Source organism: Cupressus sempervirens, chromosome 10, assembly GCF_028749045.1.
Source record: "Cupressus sempervirens isolate cs-2001-9-10 chromosome 10, ASM2874904v1, whole genome shotgun sequence".
NCBI classification, from domain to species: Eukaryota; Viridiplantae; Streptophyta; class Pinopsida; order Cupressales; family Cupressaceae; genus Cupressus; species Cupressus sempervirens.
Window position 1 is genome coordinate 806369265 of NC_143127.1, and position 26565 is coordinate 806395829.

Below are 26565 nucleotides of genomic sequence, written 5' to 3' on the forward strand. Positions count from 1 at the left end.
TAAAATCATAAAAAGTAAAATCTTGAATTTAAAATCGCAAGGTGTAAATGAATGACTCTGCCAGGTATAAATGTATGTATTAAGAAATGAGCCGTGCAATTTTGAAGTCTAATCCTCTCCTTAACACACCCTCACAAAAAATTATTCCAAAATTGTAAACGAACTGGAATTGCTTCTGATCAGGAAATATTGACTGGTGACTTTTGCAACAGTCCTTGTATTTTAATTTTGAAATGATATTACCAAAAACAGAAGACCATGGCCACTCATTCTTTTCAACATTAATGAGATTCTCACGGACCAGAAGGTACTGCCTTAATAATGTCAGAGTCACCTGTATTACAAATATAGCAAAACAGACACCAACCATGATATTAAAGATCTGCTTAAGAATAACAAAAACAACAACTCTTTCATAACATTTTTAAAGAACACACTTCTAATGGCATAAGTGCCTCAAATGTTAATCATAATTACCTGGATCTGTTATGCTAAGACAGCTCACGCTAAAATATTTGCCACATGCAGTTCCCAAATCAACATTGTCTATAAGACACCATGGAAACCATTAATAATTTATCTTACTCTAAATGGCATTTTAAGAGGATTAGAAAGCAAAACAAAACCATTAAGAAGTCAACAGAATGTCAATTTATTATTTGCTATTAACAATTTTAGCCTTCTTTGAAATCAGTTGTTTTACAGTCTTTTACTGCAACCTGTAAAGTTCCAAGTCAAATGCAAAACGCTTGAATTTTATTAGAATGTCAAGGTTAGGAGAAAGATTATAAATTAAGTATATTAGCATATGCTGGTTCATCCTTACACAATATAGATCATTGGTAAAATCAAGACACGGAATTACTTAGATCCTCATACACCAAGATTTTGGTTAACAAAGTTGCCCTGATTAAAGATAATAGGTGTAACAAACAAACAAAGGATATGTATCGGCATGCATATTGGGGGAAATATAGTTTTCATATATTTACTCTACCGAATGTTGTTTATTTTCTCACATTAAATATAAAATTAATTTCTGTGTTATAAAGTTTAAAACTTACTTCCATTGAAATGATGCACCCCAATTTTTGCAAGCATGGCGTAATACTCGACTTCTGACTTTTGTAAAGGAGGGCAATTGTTAGAAATGATGATAAGTTTTCCTGCAGCAACCCCAAGAAGAAGATACAGGTGAATTGCAGCTACATGCTTGAAAGAAAGTAGCTACAAACTGAAGATGCAAACAAAAGAACCTCTAAATTTCATGAATTATAAATTACAATCTCTGAGTATCATAACTTGAAATGGCAACCATTTCCAAAGTTTGTATTAGAAGTCCTGAGTTAAATCATCAGAAAATTTCCTAAGATTCAAGGCGCTTCAAAGTAATCCAGCACCTACTAAAAAATCAGCTAAGAGAAAATGTGTCTCTTGACTACACATGCACATTATAAACAGTATTTTTGAAAACATCACAATTTTCTTACTTGAAACGGTGAAACTTTAAAACAAACTGACTTATATAATAAGCTCTGATACCATGTAAAAATTTAACTAAATTTGCACGTCACAATCTGGATCTAGCTAGAAAATAAATAAATAAATTTGCAAATGAAAGAGGAAAAATTTAGAACAAGAATAGACTGTTTCATTGATTTAAAAATGAATGAAATTACAAACATAAAACCTTTCTCAAAGAAAAAAGCAGGGGAAACGATGGAACAAATCTCTAAAAACAGAAAGAGTTCCTTGGTTACCTTACAATAAAACTGGCAACCACAAATTTTTACAAGCTATGGAATTAAAATCAGCAACTATAGTCTTTTCAAGAATAAATTGGCAATAAAACACAAAGTTGCCACTTCCAATTAAAAAAACCTAAAATAAAACAAATAAACCACAAAAGTTGCCACAAACAACCCCCCTTGAGCCTAACTAGGGAGACTAAAGCCTAAGGAAAGAAAAGGGAAAAACAGGGAAAACTCGAGGGGAACAAAACCACCTCTCAAAATTTACACTAACTCTACATGGCAGCTTTTTTGCTGCAGTATCCTTCACCTCACGAAGGTCTTCTAGAAAGTGAAATGAAAGAATCAATGCATCCCTTCACAAGGTGTACTCAATGATAGATGCTTGAAACTAGATGTAAACAATGCTCCACAATGGTCTAACAACATTCCTCCCCTTAGGAAGAAACAAAACCAAATTCGTATGAATAGTCTCCCCTATCCTGAAAAAAATTTGGAAGAAAACTCAAGATATACGATGTCTCTGCAAATTGCTCAGTACTTTGGGGGTGACCCTTAGGTGAAACAGTGGGCCTTCTTGCCTGTAGTGCCTACAACCAGGGTTCAAACCTCACAGGCTTATTCTCTATTGCATCAACAATTGAGAAGCCCCCAAGATCTTGTATCTCGATACACCTGTGGGATGTGGAGTGGAGCACTGGCATTCCACCTAGGGAGTACATCCCTAGCTTAAATTTTGACCCTTCAGGGAAATGGCGGGGCTTCTTGCCTATAGTGCCTACAACCAAGGTTTAAACCTTGCAAGCTTACTCTCTACTATGTCAACAATTGAGAGGCCCCCAAGATCTTGTATCTTGATTTACCATAGGATGTGGAGAGGGGCATTTGCATGCCACCCAGGGAGTAAATTCCTAGCTAGGTTCAAACCTCCTGGACTTACTCTCTGAAGCGTCAACAATTGAGAGGCCCCCAAGGTTGTGTATCTTGATTTACCTATAGGATGTGGAGAGGGGCATTTGCATTCCACCTAGGAAATACATCCCTAGCTTAAATTTTTGAAGGAAACAAATCGCACTTCAGAGTGGTTTGAAATTTGTTGTTATTGGAGGTAGGGTTTCCAGTCCCGGGTGGCTCCATGGTGTTGTTTGCATCCCTTCCTTGCAATGACTGCTCCAGCTCTGCCTCAGCTATTCACAGACATGGTGACAAGGTTTCAGTGTCACACATGGACAGGGCTGAGCACTTACAATCTGTCTGAAAGGAAGGGAATTTAGGAAACAAATGGCACTTCAGAGTGGTTTGAAATTTGTTGTTATTGGAGGTAGGGTTTCCAGTCCCTGGTGGCTCCATGGTGTTGTTTGCATCCCTTCCTTGCAATGACTGCTCCAGCTCTGCCTCGGCTATTCACAGACATGGTGACAAGGTTTCAGTGTCACACATGGCCAAGGCTAAGCACTTACAATCTGTCCGAAAGGAAGGGAATTTGAGGGCTTTGTAGAGGGATAATTGTCCACCAAAGCAGGCAGACAGTTGAACAGTAACATTGCCAAACAGCTGCAGAAGGTAGAGACAGTGACTTTGGCATAAAAGGGGCAGGTTGTCGTTGATAGTGGATGGAAATATGAAGCTGATCGCTGCAAAACTGGCACCCAGCCTAGAGAAGATAAGAAAACAGTAAATTTGGGCGCAAATGCCGCTCAGGTACAGGGTTTACAAGACCCAACATTTCAGAACCAGCGGGATAGTTTGGGGGGTTCTTTAATCCCTGCATCCAAGACTATAGTGGTGGAATTAGATGCAGAGGTGGAGGAAATAGTGTATAATGTCTTCTCTCTTTTTTCTGCATTAGGTGTGATTGGGTGTTTTAGGAAGGCCCTCGGGAAAGCTTAAATGAACATCTTTCTTGGATCTCAGACGGTCGGGAACCTATTATTGATGGGTATGTACAAATCTACCCCATGGCAAAAGGATCTTTTATTGCTGTTTTTTAAAATTCTGTAATGTCCCTTGTCGGGATCCTACGTATTTTTTGCTTAGACTTCTGGATTGAACTTTTGCAGACCAATTCAATATATCTGATTTTTCTGCTTTTGGGTGATTGATATTTCTTTATCTACCTTGCTATGAGAAAAGATGTGTCTTTTCGTTATATTATATGTTAATGTTAATATTATTATTATTAATAATATTATTATTATGTTTAATATTATTATTATGTTATAATTCTCATATTTTAATATTTATATATTATACAATATTATAATATGACTAATAAATTCTAACTCCATTATTAATATCATATTTTAGTCTCTCTTTTTTTTTTAATTATTTATCTATATTTTAATTATATGGATCTTATTTTGATGGGATATCACACATTCTCAGGACAATAACAAGGTATTGTGTGAGCATTCTTGGAGCTAGGAGGAGAAGTACTCATTGCTGCTGAAGCCTTGGCATCCCGATTTTTGTCCAACTACTGAAACTTTTGACAAGTTTCCATTCTGGGTAAAGCTACCTAATCTACCACTTCATCTTTGGTTCAACTCTCTTTTAGAAGCAGTTAGATGATAAATAAGGATTCATCAAATTTCTTGCACTCTACCTTTGCTCTCATTTTGGTCAAAATGAATTTGTTTGGATTTCCTACTGAAATTTCTATTAAAACCTCCAAAGGTTTCTGGGCACAATCATTGGAATATGAAAGTGTGCCCTTGAAATGTAGAAGATGCTTTCAAACAAGGCACATTGGTTGCACAATGTGGCACAGATAGAATAGCTAAGGGGGCGTAATGGTTAAAAAATGCATCTCAACACCACAACACGGTCGAGAAGAAAGTTGAGAAGCAAAGGAGTTTCTCTCATGTTGTGGTTGTCTCCATTGTGCGAGAGTCTTAAGGGGAATCCTCTCAGGTTGCTTCTCTAATGAAGCACAACGATGCTAGGGTCTTCCCTCGCTCTCCAGAGGGAAGAGAGAAATGCAGATCGGCAGTGATTCAGGGACTAGCAGGTTCAGAGCTGGTGGGTATTATGGCCCAGGTTACAGTAGCCTCTACGGAGGTGGATGGGTGTATCCAAAACATTACATCCTCAGAATGGCAGAAGGATGTGGCTAAACTTGAGAATGTGTGGCAAACGGTGAAAGGGGAAAAATATAGGAAATGGAAAAACTTTGAGATGGTTCTTCGTTCCCAATCTAAAGGGGGCCTAACAACAAATTTTAAACTTTTGAGTTGTTATAGTGGTCTTTGTTTATGATATACTTGTGGCTCTTTGTAAACTCTTCTAAAGAGGTGGTACTCCTAATGTAACCACTCTTGTTTCAAGAGAAGTTATATCTGCTTAACTATTAATAAAATGAAATCTTTATTACCGAGAAAATAAAAGAGAATTGCTCGATAGTCTGTGTCAATGCTAAAATTTGTCATAGGTAGGTTATAATTGGCAATAAAGTAACTAAAGTTTATTCAAGAATAAATTGTCAATAAAACACAATGTTGCCACTTTCAACAAAAAAACTAAAATAAAACAAATAAAGCATTAAAGTTGCTGCTAACAACCACCCTTGAGTCTTTTTAAGGAGACTAAACCTTAAAGAAAGAAAAAGAAGAAAAAAAGAGGGAAAAATCAAGAGGAACAAAACCACTCCTTATATTTTACATTACCTCTACATGGCTTCTTTTGTGCTGCAGTATCCTTCATCACAAGGTCTAGTAGAAAATGAAATGGACCAGACAATATCTTTCAGTCAACAACATAGACAACTCAGTCTCAAACACAAAACACGTTGCTCTGTCCTTTTTCAAGAGATATTGCTACACAACAAATAAACTACTCATAGGCTCTATCATGCTCAGAGCCTCAATCAAAACACCACTCAACCCACTCGCACTGTCATCCCGGTAATTACAAAATAGAAAACTCCAGCTCTGACTCTATCACTTCAATAACCATCACAGCTTAAATGCTCACCTCAAAGAATGTTCTTCACACAAAAAAAGCTCCATTCTAAATTGTATCACCTCCATTTTTCAACCAAGAATTGTTCACTGTATAGCTTAAGACTTATGGCCAAAAAAGTACTGAAGTTAGTGGAACAGCAAATTTAGAATTTACAGCATGTTCCTTCATGCATATACAAAAAAGTAATACTGTTCTCCATTATGCAAAAACTACAACGTTGAGTTTTCAAACACAATTCCTTTTTCCCTTAAAACACACACCATGACTAAACAAAATGACCCAAGATTATCATACACACACCTGAAACAAACCAAAACAACTCCTTTTAATCGATACCCTATCATGCTGTTAAAACACTCACATAACCAGCCAGAAAACACCACCCAGGAGCAAATCATCAATGCGGGCATTAGTTAATATGCACATCTTCATTACCCCAATATTCTAGGAGTGCATATCATGTAACTAAAACTTGTAAAAACAGAATTGAATGTATTAACAATACACACTCTTAAATAGAGTTTACAAATGCTATTAAAGCCCTAAGTAAAAAAGAAAAGTTATCTAAATAAAGACGACATCTAAAAATAGTCTAAACTAAAAAAACTCGAAATAAAGCCTAAATGACCATTAACTATATAATCTAACGGTCATCATTCTGTTTTCCCTAGTAACATCAATTTGTAAAAGACTACAAAATCATGTTAGCTGCAACTTTTAAGCTTTATATGTTTATTTTATAGTCACCTGGAGATGAGGAGACTTGGAGATTTTGGAGATTGGTACTGGTACTGGAAAGACTATTTGTCAAAAGTAGGAGAGGGTGGTACTAGTTTTTAATCGTATGGGGTAAATAGTTTAATGCATACAGACAATAGACAAGAACATGTAACATAGCAATACTCCTTTTATTATTCACATATATGCCGAAGAGATTACATAGTGCTTCAATGATGATTACAACCATCTCGGATGGTGTACATATACCTTCTCGAAGAACCTTCCCGAAGGGGCCCGTCGGCTACATAACAATTACCGACTACATGCTAATCTACCCATCGGCTGTTTTATAATTTTACCGACAACATCATCCCCCCCAAAAAGAAAAGTCATCTCCGGACGACAATTACAAAACTCAAAAAATGAAAATTGCACAACTAATTAGATCAATACACGGATACTATGCAGGGGGATGGGTCCCTGACATGGTAGGTGTCCGTGCCTTCAGTTCACTCAGCTCAGCCCATAGCTTGTAGACCTGCTCCTTTAGAACTTTCAATTCGGCTTCTGCTTCCATCTGAAGATCCAGAGCTGACTGCATCATCCCAGCGATCTCTCCTAATTCCTTTTCTTTCTCATCTGCTAGCTTCTCTTTCTCTACTGCCAATTGTTGTAACCGACTCTATTTTTCTAGCAAGGCTGCCTGACCTACCTGGCTCCTCCGAAGGGTGTAATATGCCTCCATGTATATCTTCTCAATCTCTTGAGTGAATGTCTCTATCCGGCTCCCCAAGCCCGGACACCCCGTGGTGGCCCAATCTTGACACATTTCTATAGTTCCCACGTTTGGCCAACCTCTATCCTCAAAGCAAACTATAAAGGCAGCCCGGCATCCTGATCTCATAAAAGATACCACTCCCTCTAGTTCCTTCACCACTAAGTTTAAAGCCTGTGCCTCCACAAATGCCACCAACTATCGAGCCCGAGTCGCTAGAGCGGCTATATCAGAAAAGAATGTTTCCACAGCTTCTGATGCCATTGGGTGTTCCTGTTGTACCCTCACAGCGTTTTCTACTACTTCCGCCATATGCTCAATAGCGCTATGTGATGGTCCCACATCTTGTACTGACTCCGCCACCTGTACCTGCCGAGTGTTCTCCGAAATTTCGTCCCACATAGGTGTCTACATGTAGGCCATCCGAGGTACTAGAGTACGGTGGAACTGCGTACTTAAGTAGGTAGTCAACCTCTGAGTTCTACTCTCCCTACCCTGCTCAGGGGATGCTAAGAGTGTTGAATCCACCGTAACTACTGCATCCGAACCCACTACATCCAAGTGCACACCAGGCATATTCTGGCTCTCTGCTATCTCTGGTACTGGTAGTTTGGTTCTCGCCATGGTAGTCTCCTCTCTCTCTGCCAATACACTCTTTGTTGTAGGTGCCATAGTTTCTGCTATTGGTTGTGCTTCGGTAGGTGCCACGGTTTTTGCTACCGATAGTGCTTTGGCAAGAGCTGGCATACTCTCTCGGCTGATGGGTTCTGCCACCCGTGCAAACCCCACGGCAAACCCAACTGCTGGTTTGATTGGTCAGACTGGGGGAGGTCTTATCCCGTGCTGCCAGGGTGCAACTACTATAACCGCCTGCTGTGGTGCTACAATCATCACCATTGGCTGTCGTGTCTGTCCAAACCCTGGTATATGTGCCATGTGCACACCTACTAGGACTAGGCAGGAAGTAGCGGACAGTGTAGGGCATGGAAATAACAAGGGGGTGGCTATGACAATCTCAACCTCTTCATCATCGTCTTCCCCTTTCTCCTCTTCTGTGCTATTCTCCTCGGAAGATGTCTCCTACTGACCGCTATCCGTATCACCTCCTGTATCTAGCTGGGGTCTCTTCTGCCCTGCAGAGCCCTTTTGCCCCCTCTGGCTGAGTCTAAGTGTTTCCACTGCATGATAGGAGGTTCTCCGAGGGCTAATGGTCCAAGTCTCACCTCCAACTTGTCTTCTGGAATCATCCGCGCTGTAGCATCGAGAAAGAGGCCTATGGCATAATGCGGCATATAAAATGTCTTATGCTGGAGTGTCATAAATTCATGCATGCGTTCAGCCAACACAGATGCCCAATCATACACCTTCCCATTCATTATGTTGTTCATCATGGATACCTGTGGAAAGGAGATATCAGATGCCCTACTTGATCTAGTAAGTCTGCTCTTGACTAAATCCATCAGGCATCGCCACGGTCCCTCCTGGATGTTTATTTTCTTCAGTCCCCTACCATTTGATGTTTCAGCCAATACTTCCTGTTCTGCTTCAGCCATGTCTCCGCATACCAGCCTGATCAAAAACATTTTTACCTCCTTGGTAATCTTCTTGGGTTGTACCTTTTGTCCTTGTGGCCTTGGGTATGCCAAACACACACGTGAAATCTGCTGCTTTAAATGAAACTACTAGGTCTTTTACCAAGTATGGAAATGTGCTTTTCTGAGAGGCCCTACCATACATCTCGATCATGGTGCGCAGGGCGCCCTCGTAGTCCTGGATGCAAAAAACAAGCATTTGAATCGCCCATTCCACTTGTGCCCTTCTAATGCTGGCTTTTATTGGATGACTGTCAGGATTTTCCTACCACCACTTCCTACAATCCATACCACTCAGTCCTTCGAATGCTATATCATGTAGTGTAATTTCAGCAGTTGCAGGTGTCTGTGCCTTACGCTTCTGCTTGTTGTTGCTACTGGTGCCTTCACTCTGGTTACCTACGGTCAACATTTTCATGCCCTTCCCAGCTGTAGATTCTTCCAATTCTCTTTTCCACTTTCTCTTGCCTGTAGACTCCATTTATTCTTTTGTTGGGTTAGGTTAGTTATTTCTCTGTACCCACAAATTTTTTTCTTTCCCTGTGTCCATACGGCCCTATTTGCTCCTCTGGACTAATCGCATGCCAGTCTATTTGCTTTACTGGTTGTACACCACACGCCGGTCTTAATGCTTTGCTTTATGGAGCCGTACGTCGTATGGTCTTGCTCTACCCTTAGCTTTCTTCTGTATTTCTGCTTTGGCCCTTCTATATCACCGTACAGTCCTTGTCACTTTTGCCTCACTGGCTGTACGGAAAAAATAGAAGTGCAATCATCGTACTGGAAGCATGACGAAATGTTAAACCCAAGGCAAAGTTTCGCGTACACAGTGGCCAGAGGAGCCCAAATTGAGGGTGATGGTCGAGCAAGAATCGAATCACAACATTGGGCAACTGGATGAAGCCTTGAATTACCAAACCACCATGTTTGATTGCTTGGTGTGTGTTCTTTTGCCGCACTGCATTGAGAGGGTGACGCTGGAGAAGGGGCCATATGAAAAACACCGTACAAGCACACCACAACTCAACCTTAGACACTCATTATGCCGTACCGTACGGTGCCCAACATATAGTATAAAATGGTCGTATGACGATTACATCCCCTGTGTGACGTTTGTTGGCCATACAGTGATTGTCGTACTCTTCAACCCTGTTTGTCGTACAACCGAAGCACTTAAAACATTGTACGAGAGCACTTAAAACATCGTACGGTGGTCATCAATTTACCATACGGTGGTTGTAAAGTGAGCTTTAATATCTTTCTTTTTTTCTCTTTTTTTTCTTTTTTTTCAAAATTTTACTGCTCCTCGATATTCGTTGACGATGGAACAGTTCGCACATTATATATTTTTAACTTGGAACTGTTCAACGTTTCTAGAATTTCCTACCCGTCCAATGTCCATAGCTTTATTGCTCCATTATCACCTACTCACCAGATTTGGTATGGCCTGACCCATTTGACTTTAAACTTGCCCGGTTTGATTTCGTTTCATCCGTCATACTTCAACACCAGCTGTCCTGGTTGGAACTTGTTTAGTTTCATGTGTTTATCATGCCACACTTTGCGCTTTTCTGTGTCACCTCCGTGGCCCATTGTGCCAATAGCTGCTTCTCCTCGAGTTTGTTCAAATTATGCAACCTTTCCCTCAGGCTTTCCATGTTGCCTAACTTATTCTCCAGTGCATTCCTCAGACTCGGTATCATAAATTCTATTAGTACCACAGCCTCTTGTCCAAACATCAATTGGAACGGTGTGTGTCCCATTGTGTCCTTGTATGCCATGCGGTATGCCCAGAGGGCAAAGGGCAATTTCTCCTCCCAGTCTTCACCTTCGACCGCACATGACTTGTAGATGATTACTACCAAGATCTTGTTCGTAACCTCGGCCTGTCCGTTTGCTCTTGGGTAGTACGAGCTTAAATTCCGTCGTCAACTTAATGACGTGATTGACAAAATGCCCTCTGCAATCACTCGTTATCTGAAGTGGAATTCCGTACCGAGTGATTATTTGTTCATATATGAATTTTGTTGTACTGACCGCTGAATTATCTGGTAGAGCCCATGCTTCTACCCACTTCGTTAAGTACTCCGTGGCTATGACTATGTATCGGCATCAATGCCTTCGACTTACTCTTAGGGGTCCCACGAAATCCAATCCCCATCGTTCGAATAATTCTTGTGCATGTGAGGGGTTAAGCGGCATAAAGTCTCTCTTTAGCGGCTTTCCAGCCCTTTGGCAAGTGTCACACCCGACGACCCATTCGCGTGCATCGTTGTACACTCTTGGCCACCACAATCCTACCAGCAATATTTTTCGCATTGTGGTATCAAGTCCCATATGTCCTCCTGTTAGAGCCTCCTGTGCTTCTTTCAACACTTTTGGTATTTCCTCCTCTAACACACCATTGCAAGATGTGATCAAGCCCCATTTTGTATAGTAATCCATTAATCAATTGGAATGTACGGCTTCTAATTACTAATTTCAGCCTTTCATTTTGTGGCATCTCCTTCAGTGGCTGTCCCGTGGAAAGGTACTCCCTAATACTCGTGTACCATTTTGGCAATACTGCAATTTGAAATAACTGTGCATCAAGAAAATCATCATTCACTCCATCCGCCGATTCACCTATTTTAATTCGCGACAAATGGTCTGCACTGACATGATTCTTCTGAGGCCGTACAATGATCTTGAAGGTGAATTCCTGAAACAAAAGTAACCACTGACTGATTCTGCCTTGGATGATAGATTTATTCACCAAGTACAACAGAGCCTGATGGTCTACATAAAACACGAACAGTATCGCCAGCAAGTAATGTCAAAACTTCTGCACTGTGTAGACCATTCCTAAGGCTTCCTATTCTGTTATACTGTAATTCTGTTCTGCTTTTGCAAGTAGTTGGCTGGCAAAATATACCGGGTGATCTAACCCATGGTTACCTATCTGCGCCAAAGTTGCTCCTATTGCATAATTGGATGCGTCTACATGAACATGAAAATTCCTTATTCCAATCTGGGTATGCCAATATAGGTGTTGTAGCCAATCGTACCTTCAACCATTCAAATGACTCATCTTGTTCTTTCTCCCATTTGAACAGTTCCCCTTTACATGTCAATTTGTCCAGCAGGAATGATACTTTGGCGAAGTTTTTGATGAATCTTCTATAATATCCTATGTGTCCCAGGAATGACTTTACCTCCGTTAGATTTGTAGATGGTTGCATTTCCATTATTACACTAACTTTATCTGGATCTATTTCCAATCCCTCCTTACAAACTATATGTCCTAGTAATTTTCCCTGCAGAACCATGAATCTGCATTTCTTTGGATTTAAGGCTAGTCACACCCTTTGACATCTTTCCATGCATTCACCCAACACTGCCAAATGTCTGTCTTCGGTGCTAAATATGGACTAGTCATCCAAGAATGCTTTGAAATTTCCAACAGACATTTTGTCGAATATGTGCAGTATCATTCTTTGGAACGTAGCCGGCGCATTGCACAAGCCGAATGGCATTAGTTTGTATGCGTATACCCTGCCTTGTACCACAAATGTCATTTTAAGTTTGTTCTCTTCTGCTATGCAAATTTGATTATATCTCGAGAATCCATTCATAAATGAATAAATCTCATGTCCAGCTACTTCCTCCAATATACTGTCTGGGAAGGGTATCGAGAAGGGGTCCTTGATTGTTACTGCATTGAGACATCTGAAGTCGACACATATCCTAATTTGGGTGGTATCCTTCTTCAAGGATATGACTATGGGTGACACCCATTTGCTTGTTTGAACCTTGAAAATTATACAGCCTCCAGCATTCGATTAATTTCTTCGGTAACTCGTGCTGCATAATTTTTATTCATCCTATAAGGTCGCTTCCGTACAAGCACTGCACCTTCAACCAGTGAAATGCGGTGAACACAGCTCTAGTGGTACTCCTTTCAGATCCTTGTATGTCCAAGCAAATACATCTTTGTATTATAGAAATATTTTAAATACTACTACTTTTAGTATTGGATTCTAGTTATCCCCCACTTGTATGTTCTTTGGTTTGGCCTCATCTCCTAAATTCATGGTTTGTACTGTAGCTTCATCATATTTTATCGGCTTTCCCGCACCGAATACATGTGCAGCGTTTCATCCAACGGTGCATCCCCTTCTTTTATTTCCTTGAATTCTTTTGGAAATTTGTCTCCGTTGTGCTCTTCTTCTATCGTTAGTATGTTGCAGCTCTGGAATGGTTCATAATCCTCCATCTGCCAGTGAAATAATCCATTCACCGAATCCAAGTCATCATCCGTCAATCCACCTTCCAACCGTAGGACTCCTTCCTGATCTGGTTCCATTCGTTGCTTTCCTTCATCCTCTTCTTCGAAATCAGATAAAAGAGCTTCTTCGCCCACCATTTGTGTGTAAATCAATAATGAATTTCCGTCCTTTGCTTTCCATTGATAGTGTATTCTTCTTCCAGTCATGCTTAACCTTTGCTTGTATGAGCCATCCTCGGCCCAGAATGGCGTCATATCCTCTCCTCTTCTGCAGGATGACAACAAAGTCGAGTAGGAACGGCTGTGTTCCAATAGTCACTGGTTGTGCCATTAGGATTCCCAACAGTTTGATCCCGTGCTGGTCTACCGTGAGCAACTGGAATGTAGGTGGCCACAATGTCGGCTATCCCAACTTCTTCCAGGTGTCTTCTAGTAAGACGTTTACCCCTGAACCTCCGTCCACAATTGTGTCTGCAAGGACCATTCCTAATATACCCATTTCTACGACCACCGGATGCTATCCGGATGTGAGGGCTAACAGCATTGGGTCCGCTGCACTTGCTCCGCTTTCCTTTTCACTTCCATGTTCTCCTGATAGTTTAGTAGTCGAGGCTATGTTTGTGAGTGTTGTTCGTAGTTGAAGCATTGTGAGGATCAGATCATTTAACTTGACTGGTATTTCAGTCTGTAATATCTGTAGTCTGATGTTTTGTTCTACGCAGTTCCTCAAGGTATCGGTAGTGTCCTTCAATTGTGATTTCTCTGCGTACGTTGCTTTCTCAATTTCTACCCGCGCTTCTTCTAATCTCTTATTTTCTTCGTCAGGTCGGGGTACAGTTTTGCTTGTTTACGAGTGATTGCTAAGACTTCTTCCTCTGCGCCAATGCTGATCAAATTCACTTGCGATTTCGGGCACTTGGCATCTTCATGATCTCCAAGACCGCACCATCGGCATAACAACTTTGGTGTATTCGCTAATGTACAGTTTCGTGCAAAGTGACCCCACAAATTGCATGCTCGGCATTGAACCATCTGGCGGCCATTTGCATCGTACTGAATTCGGCTGCGGCCCCCATTATTATTGTTGGTATTGTTGTTAGTATTGTTGTTTTGCCCTCTTCTATTATTTCTGTACCCACCCGAAGTGGCACCATCATTGTTGGTGTTTCTGCTCCCTCCTGACGCGAAAACCTCCTGTGTCAAGAGCACTTGTTGATGCTCTCTTGTTTTCATATTGAAGGGGCATTCTTTTGTGGAATGTCCCATAATTTGACAGATATCGCAGAACTGGTTTTTCAAACAGTATCCTTTTGTGTGACCTTCTGTCTTACATTCCTTGCACCATAGTTCGTTTCCCTTCATCTCTTTCTACATATTCTTAAATTCCTTCATCATTCTGATCATATCCTTCTGGAGGGCTCAAACCTTCTTACTGTCCTTTTCATCGCCACTGCTATCTCCTTCCGAAGATGAGTCATCTGAGTCAGATGAGCTACTTATCTTCATTTTCATTTTCTGTTCACTCTCTAAGTCCATCGCTCGATTGTATGCTTTGGTGTATGATGATGGCGGCACAATCTTCATTTTCTTCCTTAACTCCGAGCGTAATCCTTCAATGAAGCATCGCTTTTTCAACCCATCAGCCAACTTTCCATTTTATTTATTAATTCTTTTAGTTTTCTGGCATATACACAGACTGTTTCATTTTTCCCTTGCTTTGTGGTGTAGATTTCTGCTATGATCTCATTGTCGTCTCGGAGCAATTGAAATTCGGTGATAAACTCTTTTTTAACTCCCACCCATGTAGTTAATTTTTGGGAATCGGCGTCGGCAAACCAATCAACTGCTACACCCCTTAGGGTTGCTGGAAATTGTTGGACCCATTCATCTGTGTCGATTATGCCATTCGTCGTCCAAATTGTTTCGCATGTCTTATAGTGTCGGATCGGATCGGTCGTTCCATCACCATCAAACTTTGGCAATTTTTCCTTTGGTCCAGCCATTACTATTCGAGTTGGAGGTACTTGTGTACCTGCACTGTTTTGCACACCCGCGCCATTTTGTACACCCGCGCTATTCTGCACACCCACGTTGTTCTAAACACCCACACTATTTTGGACAGTCGTCTTATTTCCAACAGTCGCGTTACTTGGTGAAAAAGGGTTTTCCTCAAGCGAAGTTGTCCCTTCCAAAAGTGTATCACAGACGAAGAGTTCACTCCACACTCATGCTCCCTCGGCACTCCGAGCCATGCGAGTTAATTCCCTTCCATCTGGATTCTCTTCCCTCGGCGTATACAGGTTAAAAAATTTCTCCCTTGTTTCTTCCACCAAATTCAACCACTGTCGAGTCTCTTCCAACAATTCCTCGGTGCTTCGGTGTCCGTCACCAATCTGCTAAAACCTCCATTTGCGCTCGGCCTGTTGTGCCAAAATTAAAATTTCTGGTGCGGTGCGTATTTCATTTTTTTCCTTTATCTTATTCCCATCCTTGTTAAGCTGATTCAGCATTAGTCTTCATTCCTCTGCCTTTGTTCCAAGTCCATTGGGCAACGGCGCCAAATGTTTACCGTATGGGGTAAATAGTTTAATGCATACAAACAATAGACAAGAACATGTAACACAGCAATACTCCTTTTATTATTTGCATATATGCCGAAGAGATTACATAGTGCTTCAATGATGATTACAACCATCTCGGATGGTGTACATATACCTTCCCAAAGGGGCCCGTCGGCTACATAACAATTACCGACTACATGCTAATCTACCCGTTGGCTGTTTTATAATTTTACCGACAACACTAGTAGACAACAATTTTTTTCAATATAATATAATCATTTCCAAGAAATATCATAACATGGAACTTTGAAATAGGAACAATGGAAAGGTTTAAGTTAGAATATTAAAGCCATTGAAGCAAATTAGCATGCAAAGTCATAACTCAAATCTTATGAAAGGCAGTGAACCTTTGACCAAGAAAGTATAACGAACTCATTCCAAGGATCAAGAGATCACCTATCAATCATCACTCACAAATCCTTTTTATTTAAGCAGCAATCATTAATCTCTCATGATATCATACAATCATCAAGGAAGCAAACAGTCCAGCAATCAAGCATCAATCTATTAAATCAACAAGTACCTAATCATCACTCACCAATACCTCAAATCATCAAATCAAAGGAACTCATTCATTCAATCGAGCGAACATATGACCTCACAATTTGTGTCATAATCAAACATGCCTTCACACCCACGACACCAATCTGAAATTGACTGAAGGAACAAATACAAAATGAAGCTGCCATTGTTTATTAGATGTATATTTTCTGGACATTATCTTATTGATCATGAAGTCAATTAAATTACTCATCTCCACAATATTCATTGGCTATTAGCATTCTCAAAGTCCTCAACAAGTCATTATGCCATAACTATGATACTTGAAAAGCCATGTACTTAGTTGAGGAAGCAATCACTAGTTAGGAAGGAAAGACTCCCCTATTGGGGCATGGCATTGTCTATGCAGGGTACAAAATGCACTTTTATTAATTAATTTTAAATTTACAAATGACTGTTAATTTATTAAAAAATATAATCAAATTGGTTATGGAGGTGCATTTTGGCCCCTCCACAGCCAAAACCATTGGGACATAACTGATTATCATCTTTCCCAAAAGCTATATAAGGTGGAATGTAATGGAAAGCATCAACTGTGAGAAGAGAATAAAGTCGTAAGAAAGGTAGTCCCAATTGCAGCACTAACTATTAATATTGTGAACATAGTGTGTTAATTACATGTTGTGGTATGGGTTTCCATACACAATAAATAATTCTGTGTACATCTACATTGCTCTCATTTAATATGCATTTCATGATTATTTGTCACAGTATCATATAGATATAATGTTGATTCAAGAATGTTTAATAGGAAATATGCTTGAAATGTTATCTTTGACTGTTTTAACCAGCCATGGTAGGGAAATTGAGGGATAACAGGCAGCAAAACAGTGATGGGGTCACCTTCTAAGCACACCACCTCATGGGCCAAAGGGATTCAAAGGGGACTGCCTTTAGGTTTATTAAGGATGGACATTTTGGGCAACTTGTTATAAAATACTCCTCACAACCTTAACCATGGAAGGATGTTCAATCATTGGAAGTAAGATAGAAATGGCAAGATTGAGAATAGTAATAGGACACTAAGTCCCCCCCCCCCACCCACATACGGATGGTGTAAGCCACATGACGTAGAGAGAGATGGTATATCTGCTTTTGCACCTTGGGTAGAGGATCTGCAAGGTTCTGAACCTGGAATGCCAAAAAAACTGGATATAATATCAAATTTTTAAAAAATTATAGAATTAGAACAGATTTGTCTGAACTGGAGCTACTATGCACCAGGTGGAAATATTACTGCCTGGGCACCTACACCCTCAGAGCAGACAAGTACAAACACAAAACTCGCAACCAAACTAAAAATAACTGCCAGAAAGCCAAGCCCAAGGGGGTCCTCAGAGAAGACAAATACAAACACAAAACTTGCAACCAAACTAAATACCTGCCAGAAAGCCAAGCCCAACGGGGTCGGTAGGAGAAACAGAAATTTAAATTAAATGTTAATAAATTGGCCACCTGCCCAAGGTATGTCACACTACTTATTTGGGGACATTACAATCCCCGTCTCTAGATGGTTGCTTGTCCTCGAGCAACTTCAGGTTTTGATTTTTGAAGATCTACACTCCACATATAGTGTCCTCTCCTCAGGCCAATTCTTCCATTTCAACTCAACTAGTTATTCTGGAGTGACCTTGTCCCCCAACCACTTCTCCCTTGCATCCACAATCAAGTTCAAGAGTAAGTTTGCTTTTGTCATCAAGGGGTGGCAGCTCTATTGATGGGGTGATCTATTGTCTCAAAGCCTTTTTAGGCATGAGACATGGAAAACATTGTGAATTATGCTCCTTGGAGGCAGCTCGAATTTGTAGGCAACTTTACCGACCTTCCTTGTGATCCTGAATGAGCCATAGAATCTTGGCTTCAACCTCTCAGCTCCATTCCCCTTAAGGAATGATTGTCTGAATGACTGCAGCTTTAAGTATACCAGATCATTAGTCTCAAAGGTTCTCTCACTCCTATGCTGATTTGCATACAATTTTTGCTGATTTTGGGCACACTGCAGATTTTCCTCAAGCAGATCATGATGTCAATATTCTGTTGTACCATATCCCTACTACGTAGACCTCGACTATCCCCAAAAATCAGATTCAATGAGATAGCTTTGTACCAATAGAGAGCTTTGAATGGAGACACTTGATGGACATGTAGTGTGTGGTGTTGTAGAAAATATTCTCCTGTAGTTGCTAGGATAGGGCCCGTAGCAATTTTACACAACTTGATTGTTGCCCTGTCACATAGTTTCTTAAGTATCCTTCAATCCATTTGTTTGCAATCTTTGTTTGCCCGTCCATATGGGGTTAACAACTGGAACAGAAAATTAACTCCCTGTGGGCCGAACAAAAAAGTTCTTGATAAAAATTGTTGATGAACCTTCTGTCTTTGTCACACAAAGTTTTTTGGTAAACCATGGAGTCTAAAAACTTCCTTAGAGAAAATATCTGCAACTTCAGGGACCTTAAATTCTCAAGTAATGGCATAAAAATGAGCATGCTTAGTGAGCTTATCTACCACCATGAATATAGTCTTTACCCTGCACCTTTGGAAGACCTGTGATGAAATCCATTGAAATGCTCTTTCATTTTTGACTTGGGATGGGCAGAGGTTGGAAACAATCCTATTGGTAATAACTTCTCTGTTTTATTTTGTTAACACACAAAACATTCTTTTAGATGTTGTAACACATCATTTTTAAGTCCCTTCCATGCAAAACTTTCTCTTGATTCTATATCTTGTAGAAACCCAGGTAGCCAGCAATGGGAGTATTATAACATACTCTAATGATTCTATTTTTTATCTTGGAGTGTGGCACAGGGTAGATCCACTAGTTGTAGAGAATGAGCTCTTCAATCACCCTGTACTTGTCATAAACTGTCCTCCCTTCCAAAACATTGTTAGAAAATGAGCCCTTAACATATTCAGTTGTAATGCTCACCTTCCAATCAGCAAATAGATCAGCCATAGCACAGAGATCAAGTTTTTGTGATGGAGCTTCACCAAGCAGATTCTTCTTTCCCATAATGTACTTGATATCATAGTCATAGGCTTGGCACTTGGTCACCCATTTCAGTCGCCTTGCATGCAAATCTCGCTGATTGAGGAAGTATTTGAGGCTGTTATGATCCAACTTTACTACAAATTTCCCAAAAACCAAGTACTATATGAACTTAACAAGTACATGGATGATAGCAGACATCTCCTTGTCGTAGATTGAAAGACTCTTCTCTAGATTGGTGAACTTTCTACTCTCATATGGAAGAGGGTACTTATTTTGCATCAGCACGGCTCCAATAACTTCCCTTGAGGCATCACACTAGGACAAATGGCATCGTGAAGTCAGGCATGGATAAAACAAGACCTAAGCTCATTATGTCTCTGAGATTATGTGTTATGGGGTTCCATGTGAAAGTAGCTTTCTTATCAGATTTGTCAATGGCGTTGCAAGTTGAGAGAAGTCCTTAACGAATCTTTTGTAATGGCTGCAAAGGCCTACAAACCCTCTCAACTCTGTCAAATTCTTGAATCTACCCCAATTCTATATAGCTTTAGTCTTTTCTTTGTCAACACTAACACCCTGAGTACTGATCTTGAACCCTAGATACAAGATTTTTTATGATCCAAATTTGCACTTGGACATTTTAACGGTCAAGAATGCTCAATACTATATCCAAGTGTTTTAAGTGCTCTTCCCAAGTTCTCCTAAAGACCAAGGTATCATCAAAAAGCTTAGAACAAACTTCCTTAATTGAGCAATAAATACTTGATTCCTACATGATTGGAAAGTGGTTGGGGCAATTATCAGACCAAAGCGCATGACCAAGAATTTGTAATGGCCATAGTGACACCTAAAAGGTGTTTTACAATTTATGTACATCCTCTTCTCTAACATTGACTTAATGAAAACAAGAATGCAAAACTACCGTCGAAAAATATTTCGCCCCATTTAGGTCTTCCAACAAATAAGTGATTCTAAGAATGGGGTAGCGATTTTTGGTTGTTTGTTTGTTCAAAATCGAGTAATCTATGCACATCCTTAGCATTCCATCCTTCTTTTTTACCAACACTACAGCTGATGTACACGAACTGGAGGAAGGCTTGATGTGTCCCCTCCACAATATTTTCTCGATTGTTGTTTCAACTTCAACATTGTAAGCTATGGGTTGGTGATACGTTATGCTCATTGTTGGATTGGCTCCCTTTACAACATCAATAATGTGTTCAAAATCCTTATTCAAAAAAAAACTCGGTGGAATATCTTCAAAGACCTTGTTGTGTTTATCCAAAATCTTCTAGATCTCGATGCTTGCAACTTCTCTTAGTTTGTTGGGTTTTGTATCAATGACGGAAAATTCAAATACCCATCAACTTGACTTTTACGAAAAAACTTATACATCATGTTTGTTGAGATAGATAATGGTCCTTTATTTGCGACTCCTCGGAGGGTTATTTTTCCCCCATTTTGGTAAAACAAGAACTCCATGGTCCATTGGCTAGCCTCATCTTTACCGATTGCATATAACTACTGGATTCCCAAAACAACATTCATTTTTATATTAATTATTTAGAAATCGTCTTTCACATGATATTCCCCTAATGTTAGTTCCATTTTTGAAGCATTGTAGGTACACAACAGAACTAAGCCTTTTGTTATTTTGACATTGAATCTGTTGATTGGTATAATGTTCAATTTCAACTATTTGACTGTTTTCTCACTAATAAAGTTGCCAGTAACACTACTATCGATGAGGGTAGTAATTCATTGCCACTTCAACACTCCCCAAATATAGAAAGCAATATAACATGGTCTTCTAGTGAGGTGGTGCAGGAGCCCCTGGGCTAACTCCTAGTCCTACTTCCACACTTTGGTTTTTGACTTGTACTGACCTTAGCCAAGATCAGTTGGGTGTGCTTGGACCTTAGAAGGCCATGTGAGTTTTCTTCTAGATGGATTTGACTAGGCTCAATCCATTATAGATGTTTTTGCTTACTTTGTGTTTAGGTTTTTAGGAAGCAAGATTAGGGTTATGGGTCTTATGGGTCATATGTTGTCATTAGGTACAAAGTTGGGAAAGATGTCAATTGTTGCAAAAGTTGTAAATTAGGTCAAAGTGGTCCAAATCATGTGACTTGATGCATTGAAGGCTAAATCATGCTTAGACATCATCGAAAGGTCATAGTAGACCTATTTGGAAGGTTCCAAGTGTCCAATGTCAAAGTTGCTACGAGATGCAAAATGTTGTCAACAACTTAGCAAAGTTGCATGACAACATTGTGACAAGCAAGTTGCATGTCGTGAGGATGGAGTTGATAGTTAGGATAACTATCTGAAACCTCTGAGAAAACCTATAAAACCACGAAGGAGACCCATTCCAAGGGTTGGATGTTGTAGTGAGTGAATTTTGAAACTGAAAGCCACAAAAATATTGTTATAGAATTGACAATTTTTGGATTGCACAAATGCTTTAATGGATTGAAAGATTCCTATTCGTGTTGGATCCTTGTAGTTCATGTTCTTACAATACATGTTTGTTTAGATTGCAAGTAGATAGGAGTTCACTTGTTTCTAGTTAGAAAATCTTTTGTAAATAGACAATTTATTGTTCCTAATTTGACAGTTTTGTGAAAAAATGGCTCCCCATGAACCCTCACTGTGGAATCATCATGGCCTTGAGGGAGGTGGAAGTGGAGTCCTTGTATAGTGTACATAGCAAAGGGGAAGCCTGGACAAGCTTGTTTTCCATTTTTCAAGTGATGCCCTAGGCAAGCTTTTGATGCATGGCTAGGCGATCATAGGCCTTTAAAGTTGTTTTTGATGAATTGAATGTGCTAGATAGTTCAATCTAAGAGTTGCAGAAGGAGGGATGTATGAGGAAACTATGTGTGAAAAGAGAAGTTCCCAAGACAAGATTTGCTATGCATTTCATTAGACCCTAGTAAGCATTGATATAAAATGCTTGAAACCCTTTTTTTAGGCATGAAAGTAGCAAAGGGGTGTACGGACAAGTTGAGAACCTGAGACCCACAAAACCTTGAAGTACTTCCAAAAGGGTATTCTTATTGGTGATTAGTTTTCCACCTTGTTAAGGGAAATTTAGACTTATAGTCCAAAAACCAAGTTTGGAGGCCTAATTCAACTAGGCCTAATTAGGGCAATTTTGCCAAATTTGAAGGAATCGATAGTGAAACCTATGGATTTTGAGAGTAGGAGGATAGGGAAAGTCCAAAATCCCTCAAGTTGAATCCCTCACTCCAAGTTGAAGGCAAAATGACCATTCTTAGTGAAATTGTAGGCAGAATGACCATTCTTAGTGAAATTGTGAGTTTGGAGAACAAGTTGGGATGTCTCCATGATGAATGCAAGTTGTAAAAACATTGGTGTAGCTGGATAGTGAAGTGTGGGGGATAAGATAGCTATTCTCTTGAGGTTAGGGTGACAAAGGGGAATGCTAGTAAGCTAGAAGAGAAGCCTAGGTGAGTCCTTAGTGAAGGAAAGGGCTTGTAGCAATCCAGTTTCCATCATGAGGGCTACAAGTGTCTTTGTTGTCGATTCTCCCTCAAAAGATGCATAATTCCCTTTCTCTTACATCTCTCTGTCTAGCTCAGGATCCTCATCAACAACAACGTCACTGTAGTGGATGTTTCCTTTTCCCATATATCAATGCCCTCGTTGCCTCGGCTCCCTACATGTGAAACACAAATTCTACCTTTGTAACTCATTCCTCGACACGGCATGTGGTAAGGACCCCTTGCAGGTGGATTTGTTTTAATAGAAGACCTTTGTGGCTGCCTTGACATTATAACCTTGATGATAATTTATCCTTTCTACGTGGTCTTCAAGACTTAAAGGCATTTCAAATTGCTTCCTCCAGTGTTTTTGGTTCCAAAGTTGTTAGCAAATTGTAGAAAGACTCTGACAAGCCATCTACAAACAAGAACATAGGCCTTTCATATGAAACGTATGTCCCCATTACTACAAGTCTTTGTAATTCTAAAACATAATAAGTTATGGTGCTTGTTTGTTTGAGTCGAGTCAATTACTAGAAGTAAGCCTCGTAATCTTTTGTCAAATCTTTTCCCTGAGTTTGTGTGCAATTAGCATATGCTGCTACCTAACTAAATCCTTTGGTTACAAGGCCATGGTGCCACCACTCATGGGCTAACCTCTCCAAGTGTAAAATAGCAAATTTGATGGCCTCTTGTTTGATCATGGAACTGAGAGAATAATAAGTATCCAGCTTATATGTCCATGCTTGTGTAGTAACCTCTCCAAAGCCATCATAGGTTGGAAACTGCATCTTGCTCACTTTATGTTGTAGCTCTTTATTTGGGAAGTAATGTGCCTGGCATCCTTTTGATCGGTTTCTTAAGTTGTGAAACTGTATCAACAGAAGTTGGTTCCTTATCTCAGGATTAGTCTGCATATAAGCATCCATACTTGCATTGATGTCTCCTTCTGCTAGTCTTGGTTCTTCATCCCCATTGTTTGTTTTATGCTTAGGTAAAAAAGTGGACCATGTGCAATGTCAAACTTTGTTATTTTATATCTCAGATCCCGAATGATAACCCTCAGGACCATTGTTTGGTCGGTCACTATTGTTTTTGTGCTACATGGAAAGCATCATTAACTGCATTATTTGAATTATTTGCTCGTACTATTTGACCATCAATTTCTGCATCTAAGTCATCTACTTCAAGAAGATCTCAAATTGTTCATCTTTGTTTAGCTTCTTTTCTATTCCAAAAGTCTCAACAGTTACATTCTTCCTTGCCCCCGCAATTGCTCTATGCCATTAATTGCATAAGAGACCTTCAATTTGGCAGTTTTGTGGCTCTGATACCATTGAAAGGTACGGAACTTGGCACTATGCACCTAATATTACTCCGAGCAGCTACACCCTCAAAGTAGAAAAATACACTTTATTTCCAAAGATGTCCATGACAAACAAAACATGCAACCAAAATAAATACCCGCCAAAGAAAATAGGCCCAAGGGGGTTGGCTACCAAAAAAAATTGAGATTTAAATTAAATGTTTAATAAATTGGCCACCTCCCCAAGATAGGTCAGCCCACTTATTTTGGGACATTGCAGGGTGTCTAGAACACCCTTTGAAATCAAGTGTCTTATCTCTTCGATGGTTGAGTTGTCTTCAAATTTAGTTAAGCAGTCTAATGATTTAATCTACATTTCCAATTTAAGCTTATTTCTATTTACAAATTATGATTATAAATGATTTCCAACTTGCTTGCAAGGTCTCAATCAAAGTGAAAGGTATCTCTAAACCTTACTTGTTTTTTACAAAAGTTTTAACCTGGGGCAAAATTTGGGGGCAGTACATAATTTGTAAGGGATTTAGAATTAAAAAATAACAATCCAAGTGTCCTACAAAGGTCATCTATAGACAATTCTGAAATCGATAGGTTTACTTAGGAATAACTTGTCAAACCAAAAGATGTTTGATTATATCAGGAGCAAATCACAAACAATTGGGAAAATTTGGGTTAGGGTTGGGGCAAATTAGAAAAAATCACAGGTTTGGGGGCAGTACATAATTTGTAAGGGATTTAGAATTAAAAAATAACAATCCAAGTCTCCTACAAAGGTCATCTATAGACAATTCTGAAATTGATAAGTTTACTTAGGAATAACTTGTCAAACCAAAAGATGTTTGATTATATCAGGAGCAAATCACAAACAATTGGGAATATTTGGGTTAGGATTGGGGCAAATCAGAAAAAATACAGGAGACGAGAAAACCCAGAAACCCTAAATTTTTTACCAAAAACTTAAAATATTTGCATTAAAAAACCAATTTTAGCTGGCAAGGTCTCTTTCAACTCTTTTTTCTAAACAATAAGAAATTTCTCAGAGAAAAACTGCATCGAAGGTAAGAAATGAAAAATTGTGATATTTAACTGTATCTCTTTAATGTGTTTCAGGACTTGTACATTCAAAAAAATTCAAAGCAATATAAATTCCAAGGGCTTTGGTTGAGGGATAACTGTAACCACACTGAAAAATCCCAATAAAGAAATTTTCCCCACACCTCCAACCATGGGCTCTGAAGTTACAACCTGAAGAAAAGGTCTTACTATTATTTACACTGTGTTTCCTTGTGAAAACCTCAAATTATTATAGCAGAACATGGTAACTTTAAGCTTATTTTCAGTCAAATTTGTACTATCATCAGCATAGGATGGAAAATAAGACAAACAATAATGAACTGGGGAATAGCAGCCCCTATTGTCAATAAACTTAATGAAAGGTAAGAAAACCTAAGAAAACATCTGACCTTCAGTACTTACTTTGAGAATGGCAAGACAGGCTTCAGACACATACAGACATTATAGTTTATAGGCAGCCTGAGATCAAGCTCGACTGCTGCAATAAGCAATATGTGAAGATCACCATCAATCCTGTGACCCACGGATTTCATCTGATTGCAAAAGAAATCAGTCTCGCTCTACAGATTCTGAGGTTTCAATAGTCTCACCCCTGCGCTCCTGGCAAGAGAGCTTTCCATACCGGATTGTTAATGCTTTGAAGGCAATTGAGATGAAGTTAAAATTGTAGAGCAGACCCCAAAACTAAGGGCTATATTTGTGATAACAGTAATAGCATATAGCATAGCATACGCCACACTAACTTGAAAATACTATTACCAAGATGGCATTCGGGATGGATAACACGTATATGTATCGTAGCAATCTGAATTATGAAATATAATTACAATTGTAATCGGGATTTCATTTTCATTACACCCACATTGCTACAATCATACCCATTATTAGCTCAATTTGAATGATTCGGAGGTCCTAAAATAGCATTGTCTACCTATAGGTAGCATGCGAGAGGTCACTGATTCGAAACTCAATGTATGAAGATTTATGAAAGCATACCTTTTGAAGACCTGAGTGAATGCAGGACAGACTTGTAGCCCAGAGTGTACTTGCCACTCTTCATCACCAGGGCAAGCCTGCTGTTGATGTTCTCATGAGTCTTCTTCTGCGTCAACAGATACATTCACATATGAAATATAAATTACTCGCCTGCAGCCGTGATAAAGAACTAAATGAGTATCCACAGAGTACTTTGTGTGTTTAGTGACTTACAGTCTTCTTGGAAATCGCCATGGTCGGTTTATGGAGAGCAAGAAATATATGAATGGGATGCTCTAAGGATGTAAGGACTTGGGATTGCAATATTTTTTGAACTGTCAAAGTTAGGTCTATTCGAACACAAACACAAACCCTAATTTACTCTTTGAAACCTAAAAAATGGTGCAAAACGCTACTTTACTTGCATTGTAGCTTTGCTTT

The 26565-nt window shown here is 39.5% G+C and overlaps 1 protein-coding gene across 1 annotated transcript; it reads right to left on the bottom strand.

The window, feature by feature from the left end:
- On the bottom strand, positions 1-26565 carry LOC149536376 (large ribosomal subunit protein eL30z-like). The gene is made up of 5 exons (XM_089805490.1): positions 26359-26565; positions 26146-26251; positions 1065-1166; positions 478-546; positions 1-334 (listed from the first exon to the last, which is right to left on the bottom strand). Exons 1-5 carry the CDS (start codon positions 26377-26379, stop codon positions 294-296), a joined length of 339 nt encoding a protein of 112 aa, XP_089661616.1. The 5' UTR covers positions 26380-26565; the 3' UTR covers positions 1-293.